The 12907-nt window shown below is 35.2% G+C and overlaps 1 protein-coding gene across 3 annotated transcripts; it reads right to left on the bottom strand.

The window, feature by feature from the left end:
* Positions 1-320: 320 nt before the first annotated feature.
* On the bottom strand, positions 321-11710 carry LOC132614006 (inorganic pyrophosphatase TTM2-like). 3 transcript variants are annotated; one of them, XM_060328339.1, is made up of 12 exons: positions 11574-11710; positions 8611-8975; positions 8248-8362; positions 6482-6677; positions 6288-6401; positions 6009-6182; positions 4897-5091; positions 2996-3118; positions 2802-2923; positions 1605-1716; positions 1106-1402; positions 321-788 (listed from the first exon to the last, which is right to left on the bottom strand). In XM_060328339.1, the coding sequence occupies exons 2-12, from the start codon at positions 8945-8947 to the stop codon at positions 570-572; spliced, it is 2004 nt and encodes a 667-aa protein (XP_060184322.1). In that variant the 5' UTR covers positions 8948-8975; positions 11574-11710; the 3' UTR covers positions 321-569. The 3 variants fall into 3 exon arrangements, with proteins under 3 accessions (XP_060184322.1, XP_060184320.1, XP_060184321.1); XM_060328337.1 differs by lacking the exon at positions 11574-11710 and adding an exon at positions 10959-11112; XM_060328338.1 differs by lacking the exon at positions 11574-11710 and adding an exon at positions 10874-11009.
* Positions 11711-12907: the final 1197 nt, after the last annotated feature.

Raw genomic sequence — 12907 nt, 5'->3', positions numbered from 1 at the left:
TAGTTGATTTGTGATTTGACGTGATTAATGCTCATTGATTCCTTCTTTGTACGTAATGAGTTTTGTTCCCTCCATTTCTTTCCTCTCACGAACCAAAAAACCAAAGGGGTCATTTTCTGTTTGGAGTAACAAATGTGCTCCATTATCGCAAACCTAAGGGACTAGCACCACATTATATATAAGGTATCACTTTAAATTGTTGCTCAAAGAAAAGTTTTGAGCCTTTTCTCAAACAGGTACAGTAGTTAGAAATGAAAATGCATATGAAACACATATAGTAGCAACGGGGCTGCTAATCTTATCACTATCACACACATCAATACACATCTAGTGAAGAACATAGTTATTAAATGAACCCCACAAGTCTACAAAATTTGCCAATTCAGCCCCTTCTTTAACAAAACTCATTGATCAGAAAGCAACATATTCTGCCTTCTTAGCCTCAAATCACAGATCAGTTTGATCCATGAGCAGTATTTTATCCCGCTTGAAGGGTACAACTCTACAAAAGATTAAGATGTGTAGGAGAAAAGAAAAATCCTACAGTTAGAAAATATTAGGATGAAGAATCAGTTTCGGTGTTGCAGGCTCTTAAACAAGAAGATTCCCAGGCCACCAACTGCTAATGTTAAGATGAGAGGTATTCTGAAAGGATTAATATCAATTGTATCTCTTTTCTTTTTCATTCTGGCTTGTCGAGACTCTTCTCCTAATCTCTCGCGAAGAACATTGCTAACATTGCCTAGCTGATGCATAACTTGACGCTGTCCACGTGCAATGTTGGATATCTGTATCCAAAAGGGATTAAGAGAACAACCAACAAGTTTTAGAACTATTAACCCTTTTGTCATTCTTATCATTTATTGGTTGGTATTGTTTGTTTTTAAACAATTACATAACCTTATAATTCCGATAACGTGTTTATGTAAAACAGTTATATGTTTATTAATTACAAAAGAAAAGGAAGACTAAAGTAGGATAATTGAAATTGCCTAAATGTTGAAATGAATTAAAATTTATTCGTGTTAAAACTTTATGCATATTTAACTAATTAGAATTTTAATTGTCAACTCATTTAAATTTCTAAGCCCAAAAACAAACTTACCTCTTCCATCAAGGCAGGCTCCTTTCCATTAACGGAGGTAAACGATGAGGAATTAGGCATGATGGACCCAGTTAAGGAACCATTCTCCAAACCAGATATGAAATAGTTAGTAGGGGCAGATCCAATGCATGCTTCAGTTTCTAAAGCCAGATTTTGTGTGCTTGGTGAGGTTTGTTTGTTTCTCGGAGAATCTCTTCTGCTGCTCAACTTGGAATTAAGTTCTTCAATTCTAGACGTGAAATCGTCCATCCGGTCATTCAAGGTTGAAATTTGCTCCAATAAATGTGTGACCGCTCCCTTATGGAAAAAAACCAAGAAAAAAACTCAAGAATGTCATGTAAAAAAGAATAAAGTGTTTTAGTATGCATAAAAGAAAAAAATTATATATAGAGATAACATAAATCATTGTATATGTGTTTGCATATTTTGGCTAGTGCCCATAGTTAATTTCAGCCGACGGGCCAAAATGAAAAAATCCCTTAAATGTATATAATTGCACCTGGTTTGCTAATCTTGTCCCCGATTCCGCATCCCTGTCATTCCTCCTATAATCAGAACTAACATCGGATAGATTTTTGTCCCTGTTAGTTGAATATGAATGCGACAATCCACTGCACAAAGCACATCAATTACAAATCAATTTGACATCAAAATGCATCCCAGGACAATCACAAGTCCAGAGAAAAATCCAAACTTTCCACAATTCACCAGTTGGCTATTTCTTTATATTATATCATCTATGCATTAATCTCATACTAGTTTGAGTCATCAATACGAACCTTTTCTTTTAGAGGATTCATCGTAATTCAACTATTTTTATCTTGGTCATCAACTAATTGCAACCCTACCCTTTTATCCGTAACTGGAACCAGCTATGATTTGCAACTATGGCAGAATTACCATCCGTGTATTTGGTAATTTATAATCAACTAAACACGGTTGCACCATTCCGTAACCAGCAGCCTATCATGTTAACCTTTTATTGAACTATAAAAGGCTACTTGGGTAAACATTGCAAGATATACAATTTTGAAAATATCCTCTATAATGGTAAAACTTTGAGCTCAACGAGATATATAAAGATGAAGAAGAAAGTTTGAACACACATGCCCATATAAGGGAAATGTTATCATACAATGAAAATCCATATTATAGCTACAAAGAGAACCCGCTAAGCACATTAAAAGACCACTTGTTAACCCAAACATCTAAAGGTCGTAACTACTCCCTCTCTATTTCATTTTATGTAGCACTGCTCGACTGAGCATGGAGTTTAAGAAAGAAAACACTTTTTGAACTTGTGGCATTAAACATACCATGACATTTCTGTGGTGGTAAAATCATGTCTTAAAGTGAAAATTGTTTCCAGATATAGAAAGGTGCCATTTTTACGGGACAGAGTAAATAGGAAAAAGTTTCGCATAAAATGAAACAGAGGAAGTACTAGTCGTCCTGAGGTACTGGCAGGAGATGTATGAGTTGAGTAACACGATAATGTTAATGTAGAAAATAAATCAGCAATCAAAAGGAACAGTGGTCAGTGTGATGCAAGCGTCCTAAAAAAGAATTGCTAGAAGTTTTACTAACAGATAAATCTTTAAAAATAAGCAAGGCAAGAGATTATTCAGTTTATTGATGAAAGGTATCATTGAATTAAAAAGTAGAGGGTAAGGAATATATGGATTAAGTGCTGCACCTTCTGATATTTTTATTTCTCCACGATACCCTCTCTCCCGTGGCTCGGGAGAGAGCTTCTTTAGGGCTTGCGACAATGTCTTCATCTAGGCTAAGCTTTGTTTTCAAGTCATCTGGTAGTGCCTGAAATGTGTATATGCTTAGGGATATGAAGTAAGGGACAGTGAATCACAAATGCTACGGAAGGTATCATACCATAACCTCATTCACAAGCTTCTCTAGCTGTATTTGCTCAATATATGTACGAGGAGTGTATGAACCTTCCAAACCCAGCTGATCAGCAATTGATTTTACAACAACACGATCTCTTCCTTGGACCTAGGCAAAGTTAATAGAATTTAGCATATTTGAAGTTAATATAGCATTCTCAGTTGTGACTCCAAAGCAACAACCTGTCAATCTAGTTTGTCAACTATGGAAAAAGAGTCTTCTCAATTAAATCAAAATGAGATTTTCTTCCTTTGCAAGAAAAAAAAATCTTTGTAATTGGTACTCTCTAAGTGAAGTTTGAAAAATTGAATATTCTTGTACGAGATGGGAAGAGATAGTTTTTATTTTTTTAATTTTTTTATGATTTTTTGAACGGAAAAGGGCCAAATATACCCCTGTACTATCGGAAAAGGGTCATATATACCCTTCGTTATACTTTGAGTTCAAATATGCCCTTGCCATCATACTATTGGTTCAAATATACCCCTCTTCCGTTAAGTTTGTCCAAAATGGACATCTAGTCCTACATGGCAATGACATTTGATGAGGTGGATGCCACGTGGCATGCCACCTCACCACCCCTAACCCAGTTTACCCCTTCCCTCTTTTTGTTCTTCCACCACTAAAATTTCTTTTCCCTCCACCATCATTGCCATATAGTTCAAGCTCTGAAAAAAACTTGCCATATAGTTCAAGCTCTGAAAAAAAACTGTCCTTCAGATTCTCCACTTCAGTTTATCTGATAATGAAATCCATCATTGAAAACTATCAAACTGCAAAACTACGCGTCCAGACAATCATCGTTAAACCTATAATTTGTAAACTGAACACTGAAAACAAGAAAGGGTCTTAAGAACAAAATTCATCATAAGAAGCCGATCAACTAGCAAAAACAAACAAGTATCAGTATGGGAATTAAATTAGGACCAAATTGAGTAGAATAAGTAAAGTGGATTCCTATAATAACACCAACTAGGCTGAATTGAAATAGCACAAGCACATAAAGCCATCTCCCTCCCCGTCACCGCCGTCTGGCGAGTCATCACTGTTTCTGCTATTGAAGAAGAGGATGATGAAGAAGATGAGAAAGCAAAGCTCCGATCGTCCTCCTTATCAAACTTCGACGACTTATAGATCGGAATAACGTCATTCCTTGGACGAATCCAGAACTTTCGATCCGATGATCACTTGTATAATTCCTTCCCAACACAAGCGACATGTCTAAAGTATAAGATAGATGTACAGAGAGAACTCCCATTTTTTTCTGAGAGCTCAAACTATATGGCGGTAATTGGCCAAAGGTGGTGAAGGGGAAAGAGAATTTTAGTGGTGGAAGAACAAAAAGGGGAAGGAGGTAAAATGGATTAGGGATGGTGAGGTGGCATGCCACGTGGCATCCACCTCATCAAATGTCATTGCCACGTAGGACTAGATGTCCATCTTGGACAAACTTAACGGAGGAAGGGTATATTTGAACCAATAGTATGACGGCAGGGGTATATTTGAACTCAAGGTATAACGAAGGGTATATATGGCCCTTTTTCAATAGTTAAGGGGTATATTTGGCCCTTTTTCGTTTTTTGAATTATGAACTAGTTTGATCCAAACAGTCTTTGGACACAGTTATGAGGACATAACAAGAAATAATAGAAAAAGGCTCCCCGCAGAATCGACGCATTTTTCAATAGTTGATGAACAAGAACATTTTGTGGTCAGGCAATTGTTGCTCAGGTATAACTGAATGACCATATCCACACAACGGAAACCAAACTTGAAGAGACATTTATGCATTTTAATTAAACTACTAGCTTGATTTTATTCAAGCATCAAAAGAGACCCCCTAGACAAGACCGTAAGTTGTTCAAAGTGAAGAAAACATGTACTACCTGCACATAGTGGCGGTTCAGTTGTTCAAGCCAATCAATTTTCACACAGACCCTTTCATCAGAAAATACATGGCTGCTTCTTTTGAGGATGGCGGCCATTGTGTATCCCAAAGCCATCAATCCACCAAGAAGACGCACACTAACTTCAAAACTGATTCTTGGTGATATGACAAATGGAGAATCAGTGACCCATTCCTGGCAAAAGCAGAAGATGAGGAAGCAGCAGCAGAAAATTTGGAGAAACAATCCTCTATGTATAATGTCGACTCTTTGGTTGGAAAGGAATTGTAAATAGATGCTTCAAACGAAAGGAGGTGAACATTCTCCCTGTTAGAATAAACATGTATTCCGAAATCTAAACACCTGGTGTAATTTTGATTACTTAAATGGAAACATAGTGCTGGAATTATTTGGATCCTTACAGATATAATAGGATTCTTTTGTACCCTGCACTCTACTATCTTGGTACAGTGCTTAATTGATAAAATTACCTTTTACTTAAAGCTGTGCATGTAGATCTAGAATGGAATTCTTATTCACACCAAAGTAGAATGAACATGAAATGAATGAGACTCATTATCTTCTGAGTTATTCATCCAAATGAAGCTAAAGCTCAGGAAATTGACAGTGAGTGTAATCTAGCTCATTCCTTAGGTAATTCAAGAATGATTGAACTGTATAGCTTATTAACCATATTGTACAAACACATATAGCTAGGAACATATGAGTAGACATACAAGTTATGTAAGACTTCTGGATACCAAATTGAGTTACTCATGTCCAGACTGAGTCAGTATTAGCAATTTAATTTTCAGACTGAGTCAGTATTAGCAATTTAATTTTCAGTCTTTTTCCCCCTAGCATCTATGCTATCTTAAGGTTCGAAGCAATCTTGTTTTCCTAAAGCTTTAATATGTTTCAACTGCTTGAAAAAATGACTAGTTTCATTACATGCATGAATTTGAGAATATATATGAGAAAATAACAGATTGTCATCAGCATTCAGCAAGCGGCTTAAGATTAGCCAAGAAGGCCTAGCAGAGGAAATTCTTCCAGAACATTGCCAGATATTCTTCCAAAAGAAAAAGTCATTATGAAAAAGGAGCATATACCTCAAACATGAGATTATATTTCCCATCTTTATTTCGCATCCTCAGATATGATTGGCATGTCTCTGGATCTTCACCAGGTGGCAGAAGGTATATGTCATAAATCAGTTCCGTACTTTCAGTATGTTCTTCAGACAAAACAGACTTGATTTGTTCTACCTTCAGATTCCTTGATGACTAAAAGGTGAGTAAAAAATAGATCAGTCATTTCTCAACAAATTTCTAGATACGGCATTTGGAAGCTATAATCTTCTAAGACTGGGATCAAGTTAGTGAACTTGCCTTTAGAATGTATGTAGGGCTCTGAAATCCAGAGAAAGGATTAAATTTGTTGATAATTTTTATGTGTGCAGTTTTGAGATCAGGCTCAATATAAGCCTTGTACATCGGATAAACCTGCATAAGACATTACAGCTGGGAGAGTGAGAAGACAATCCAGTCACACTTTCTCTAGGTTATGAGTTGGAGAAACAGACCGTTTCAGATACTTGGTGGATTATTTCTGATGGTTCTTGCCCAGCACGTTGTATGTCACGTAAAACTCTTTTAACAAGGTCAAAGTGAACTCCTCCATTTACAGATACGCGAAGATCCAGGAAAGGCCGCAACTTTTCATTCAGAGCATAGATGCCCTCAATAATCACAATGCGGGAGCTAGGCACTTCAAGGGTCCTGTATAGCACACCAAATTGTGTAAGTTCGGTGCATATCAATATGCTACATATAGATGATTAAGACAAGCTACATCAAAGAACTTTCAGACAAAATGGCTGGGCCACAAAAAAGCCGGGTGAGAACATAATGGATTAAACATGAAGCCTGAGAAAGAGAACAGTAATGCTTGCACAAAAAAAGATAAAAAAATAACTCCATGTAAGTTAATTAAGTGTAAAGAAATGGATCTTGGGCCTAACTCAACTCCGAAGCTAGCTCATAGGGTGAAGATTGTCCAAGTCCATATAAGGAGACCAATTACCCATCCCATATCCGTGTAGGACTCTTAACACTGTCCGCAGGCCCAGGCCTTGTTAACTGGAGCCTGAATAATATAATATGGGGAGGATACTTGGGCCTAACTCCACCCCCAAAAGCTAGCTCTTGAGGGGAGGATTGCCAAGACCATATAAGGAGACCAAGACCCTTTAATCCCACCAATGTGGGACCCCTGGTGAAACAAAAAATTGGAACGAGTCCGGCTCTAATACCATGTGAGAAATTTTAGGAGAAAATATTAATAGATCTTGGGCCCAACTCAACCCCAACAGCTAGCTCGAGTGAGGACTGTTCAAGTTCATATAAGGAGACCAATTATCCATCCCATATTCGATGTCGGACTCTTAACATTAAGAATCTCCCATCATGCCCGCATTTGAGTAACATTTAAGAGTCAATGAATAGAAGCACCTTACTTTTAGAGCACAGGAAAAAGAATAAGGAAAAATTACAATCAAATACCATTCGGCCATCTAGTTTACAAATTATGCACACAGTGTATAGGTAGTGTATACTTTATACTAAATATACATATAATATGCATACCTATACACAACATATACAGCCAAAGTGTATAGGTAGTGTATACTTCGGCCATATTGGTAAACTAGTTGGCCGAAGGGTACATTTACGTAAGTTTCCCAAAGAATAAAGCAAGATTTAACCAGTTGACAGGATTCATAAAGTGCCAAGCAGAACAAATAGCAAGGATCCACCGTGTTATAAGAAAGCTACAAGAAAGAAAGCCCTAGCACTTGACAACTAATTACAGAAACTCAAACATGAGTATCAAAATGAGCATGTAATCAACACTGATACGCAGTATATAAATTTGTTTTCTAGTTTGAAGAAGCCATATAAGTACCTAGCAAATCAAGAAAAATAAGGTGTCCACATAGCTGCACTCATTATTTTCCTGTGCAAGATAAAAATATAATATACTCATTTGCAAAAACAAACCTAAGTTTTCTGGAGGTGTGTTCCAGCTAAGTTGCTCGGACTCTCCAAAATTGTTGCCGCACCCGTGTCAGATCCTCCAAAAATGCACTACTTTTGGAGGATCTGACACTCACCCGTCGACTTCTTTGAAGAGTCTGAGCAACATAGTTTTCCAGATAACTTAAATATAGTTCACAGTCTAACAGCAGGTATAGTAACTTGTTTTGGTTTCTATGCAGTGTCTTGTACATAAAATGGACAAACGCGCAGAAGAAAGTACACTTTCACTTTTAGAAGTAAGGAGCTGGACCTGTATCCTATTCGGGAACTAGATTTGAAATCATATATTGGAATCTCTGCTGCTTTTCCAGTCTTGAGATCGTTGATGTTTTTCAGCAACGTATCATAGTCTGTTAGGCGTGGGTCTGTTTCAAAAACATGATAAGACCTGGTAAACATATCATCAACTCTTAAGATTATTCCACAAGTACTAATAGTAAACAATAAAGAGATATCTCAGTCCAGACATCTTTACAAACACACACATACATGCATAATATATATATGTTTCCCTCTTGTCAACCTTTCCCTACACTCTAAATCACCTAATTCTCACCCAAACTCAGAAGCATCTCAAAGCACTATCGGGGGAAAAAGGTAAATGCATTCTTACCATCAAAGTTGCCATCAACGATTCGACTAGCATCGTTGTAGTTATCCATTGAGATAACTGCAATGCTTGGCATAAAGTTCATTATTTTCTCAGTAAATACAGTCTTTCCAGCACCAGAGGGACCAGCAACTCCAATCATTATAAGTCCATCATTCTTCTGAATCAACACTTGGCATGCACGGATTACAATGAAGAACCCTTTCTCAAATGACAAATTATCTGGTATTGAGAGAATCTCGTATCGATCACAATCCTTTCTCTTAACTAGTCGAACCTGATCCTTTAAGAGACCAGCTCTCTGATTGATCGATTCAACATTACCAGTATCTATATCCATTGAAAGACAAGACTATGCCAGATTTCCTCTGCAAAATACCAACCCAAAAAAAAAAAAAAAAAAAAAAAAAGGAACAAATCAAAATATGAAGTGAAAATAGTAAATCATAAGTTAGACAATCTGCAAGCGTAGATTAGCAAATGTTTCTCATCAAACATGATTAAGAGACAAAAGCCAAAGAACTTGGGTGGCTGAGAACATTATGATGTATCATAACAGCTGCTGCCCCTCTAAACATTTCACAAGAATGAAGTTTCTTCTTTAATTTCAATATGTTTGCCACAAAATGAAACAAGCATAACTTTCTCGTTAATTACAGATTAACATCACAAATTGGTCATCAAATAAATTAGGAAAAGACTATTCTTGTCCATATTGGATACATACACACACCAATTTTGGATAAGACCCGCAGCTAAATCCATGTAATAGGTGATAATAGAGCGAGATAGCTCAATGTGAATCCTTCTCTATCCATTCGACTCTATATTCAGTATTAAGAGGATTCACTAGGCTATTCTTACACTAGCGACTAAAAATTCACTTATTTTCTAAGCTCCCAACATAAGTACTGAAATAGTGAAATTATCTGTTGTCTTTAGCTTTAATGAAGATGCTCAGCCTTCTACACGAACTTAAAGACATATACCATAAGGGTGGAACTTTCCCTCTACATTTCAAATATCCTGAAACTAGTTACAAGCTGATTTTTTTAGCCCTTCTTCATTCTGCTTCCTTAATATTATCAAACTGTGCGATAAGAACGTGTGGCCTAGGCTTAAACGTAAGTTCTCCAGAGTGGTGGTTAGACCAACATTGATGTGTGGGGCAAAGTGCTGACCAGTCTAGAACGCCCACGTTCAGAAGATGAAGGTAGCGGAGATGAGGATGCTCAAATGAATGTGCGAGCATACTTGGAGAGATATGATTAGGAACGAAGTCATGCGAGTGGCACCAGTGGCGAACAAGATGAGGAAAGCAAGGCTGAGATGGTTCGGGCATGTGAATAGGAGGTGCTAGAATGCGCTAGTAAGGAGGTGCGAGAGGTTGGAAGAAGGTGATTAGGCACGATGTGGCACAACTTCAGCTGACTAAGGACATGGCCTTATATGGAGATCGAGGATTAGGGTAGAAGGTTTGGTAGGTAGTTGAGTGTTGTCGCACTCTGTGTGGGAGACGGAGGGGGCTAGCATCCTCCTTTCCTCTTTTCCTTTTAGTAGTATTATTCAGTTCTCGCGTAGTCTCTTATTCTTCGATGTGTATTACTATTTGTTGTTGTATTTGTTTTGTATCTTGCTATTTTGCTGTCTCTTTTCTTATAATTCCGCATCATATACTTTTATTTTGAGATGAGGGTCTATTGGAAACAGTCTCTCTACCTCACAAAGGTAGGGGTAAGGTCTGCATACATCCTACACTCTCCCGACCCCATTTGTGGGATTACACGGGGTATGTTGTTGTTGTTGTAACAATCAACTAAAAAATTTGTATACTTCACTACTCATACAGGGACTACTCATACAGGGAAAAAGTTGGTATCTGACTCATGTCAGTATATTATATTAAATTCATCATGATTCACAGATACTTCTAATACAAACAAAAATATGTAAAAGCCATCAAAATTACATCTTTTTTTTTTTTGCAATCAAAGAATTGCAACTAGGAAATTCTATTGCTAAAAAGAAGACCATTAAACCAATAACATAGAAAAAAATGATCACTAATTAAACAGAACCAATAAACAAAAAAAAAAAAAAAAAAACAAAGAATACCCAGATGAGAAAAAGCAAAAAATCCACACAAAACAGCACAAATAATTAAAGCACCTTGGATCCAATGCCCAGTAGTTACAGAAAAAAAAAATGGTACCAACTTTAACAGTTCAACAACAAACATACATAAGCAAAAAAAAAAAAAACATACCCAGAAAATTAAATGTTGCAAAAAATGCAAATCAACAAAATATTTGGATCAAAATATAAGATTTTGGAAGCAAAAGGATACTGACCTATTTGGGGTTCAGCAAGAAAAATTAGAGGAGAAGCTTTTTTAGTCCCTTTTTTCCTAAGGTTGCTGGAGATGCATTTATATACGTTTGTCTAATTATTACTTTTCTTCTTGATTTTGGTGAAATCTATTTTTTACTGAAATAATAATAATAAAAGGACGTAAAAAGGTTAAAATTACACTTACACTAAGCGAAATTGAACAAAAGTGTCTCCGTTAATAATTTAGTCCAAAAATACCCTACTGTTAATAATTTGGTTCGAAATGGCACTATTGTTACTTAATTCTGTCAAAATTGAATTTTTCCTAGTAAAGATATTTTTTAAAAAAATTATTTTGCTAATAAAAACATTCTTTTAAAAAAATCGTTTTCGTGTTTCTTTTCTTTTAAAATCTCTTTTAGTTTATAAAACGAAAATCTTCTTGATATTGTTTTATCAATTAAAATAGATAACCTCGTATACATTTTTAACAGATAATATAAGTCATATACATATAAGATCATAGTAAAAAGAAATTGAAACATACCCAGAAAACTAAATGTATCAAAAAATGCAAAACCGAAACAAGATTTTGGATCACAAAATAAAATTATGGAAGGAAGAGAATACTTGACCTATCTGGGCTTCTGCAAGAAAATTATAGGAGAAGCATTTGGTCCCTTTTTTCCTATAATTGCCGGAGATGCATTTATAAACGTTTGTCTACTTTTAACTTTTCCTGTTTATTTTCTTTTTGTCTTCTTGATTTTGGTGAAATCTAAGTATTCTTTTATTGAGATAGCCCGCCGGTTTAAAATAAGTGTCCACTAGCCTTTTTTATTTTAGTTCAAAATAAATATTTATTTACATAATCAAGAAAGAATTAGCTTTATTTTTCTGATTTGGTCCTATTTACTCAAAGCAATAAATAAAAAAAGTCTTATTAATTAATACTAGTTTAATCAAAATACCTAAAAGAAATTCAAAAGTTAGTGTTTTCTCAAGGAATGTGAAAATGTTAAGTGAATGTTATCTTCATGTCAAATTATTTGTCTTGTTTTTTAACACCCCCTTAAGAAAAAATTAATTAGGAGGGGTTTTGACTATTTTGATCTTATTTATGTCTTACCAAATAATTTCTCTTCATTTAATATTTACTTTATCTATTTGGAATCTATGGTATGTTTATAGTTTTCAAGAATAATTACCAGTAAGAGTAAAATGGAAAAAGAATAATAAATTTTACCTTAAACTTTTAAATTAATAAATAATTTGAAATAATTACTTTTAAAATGCACGATAAATAATTTGAGACAAAGTGGAGTACTTATTTTTAACAGGAGGGAGCAATAATAAAACAAAGATGATTTTCCGGGATTCTCTGGGGAAAGTGGAAAATTGCGGAGATTCTGCCTCGGAATTGCAAATAAACCTCAAGTCAGCAGAGAGGTACAATAATATTTATTGCCGTTCTGCCCATTTTATATCTTACTATCATTGCTACTACTGTTTTTAAATAAAAGGAAAGTACAACACAGACTAGAAAATAAAAAATAGTAAAAAATATTAACTAATTTTTTAAACGAGAATAATAATTAAATATGTTAACATAGTATACAAATTTCTATTATTAGAACAACAAAAATAATAATTGAATAAAATATATAACTTTTTATATGATAATAGCTCGTTTTGGTCATTTTAAGATATTTATACTATGCCAATTTTTTAATTACTCTATTGTGTACGGTCAAAATCAGACAATTCGAAATTGTCTCAATCATGGTGCTTTAGTTTTTATATTTAACTCCAAATCAGGATGTTATTCATTATTTTTCTTAAAATTTAGCTTTATTTAGGTATATAAGTGGATTTTTACACAACCAAGAAATCATAGTAAAGAAGTACTAGTACTATTTAATTAAGAGTAATTTAGGAAAAACACATTTACTTTCTAGGTGTGAGCGAT

Source organism: Lycium barbarum, chromosome 10 (assembly GCF_019175385.1).
Source record: "Lycium barbarum isolate Lr01 chromosome 10, ASM1917538v2, whole genome shotgun sequence".
Lineage (NCBI taxonomy): Eukaryota > Viridiplantae > Streptophyta > Magnoliopsida > Solanales > Solanaceae > Lycium > Lycium barbarum.
Note: the sequence above shows the minus strand (reverse complement) of the source record. Positions and strands in the feature narration are given on the sequence as shown.

Excerpts from the sequence above, each read along its gene's own strand:
- LOC132614006 (XM_060328339.1), bottom strand. The coding sequence starts at position 8,947 with ATGGATATAGATACTGGTAATGTTGAATCGATCAATCAGAGAGCTGGT. Across the intron at positions 8,363-8,610 it reads CGTTGATGGCAACTTTGATG|ACCCACGCCTAACAGACTAT; the intron begins GTAAGAATGCAT and ends TTTTTGAAACAG. Across the intron at positions 6,402-6,481 it reads TCCACCAAGTATCTGAAACG|GTTTATCCGATGTACAAGGC; the intron begins GTCTGTTTCTCC and ends TGTCTTATGCAG.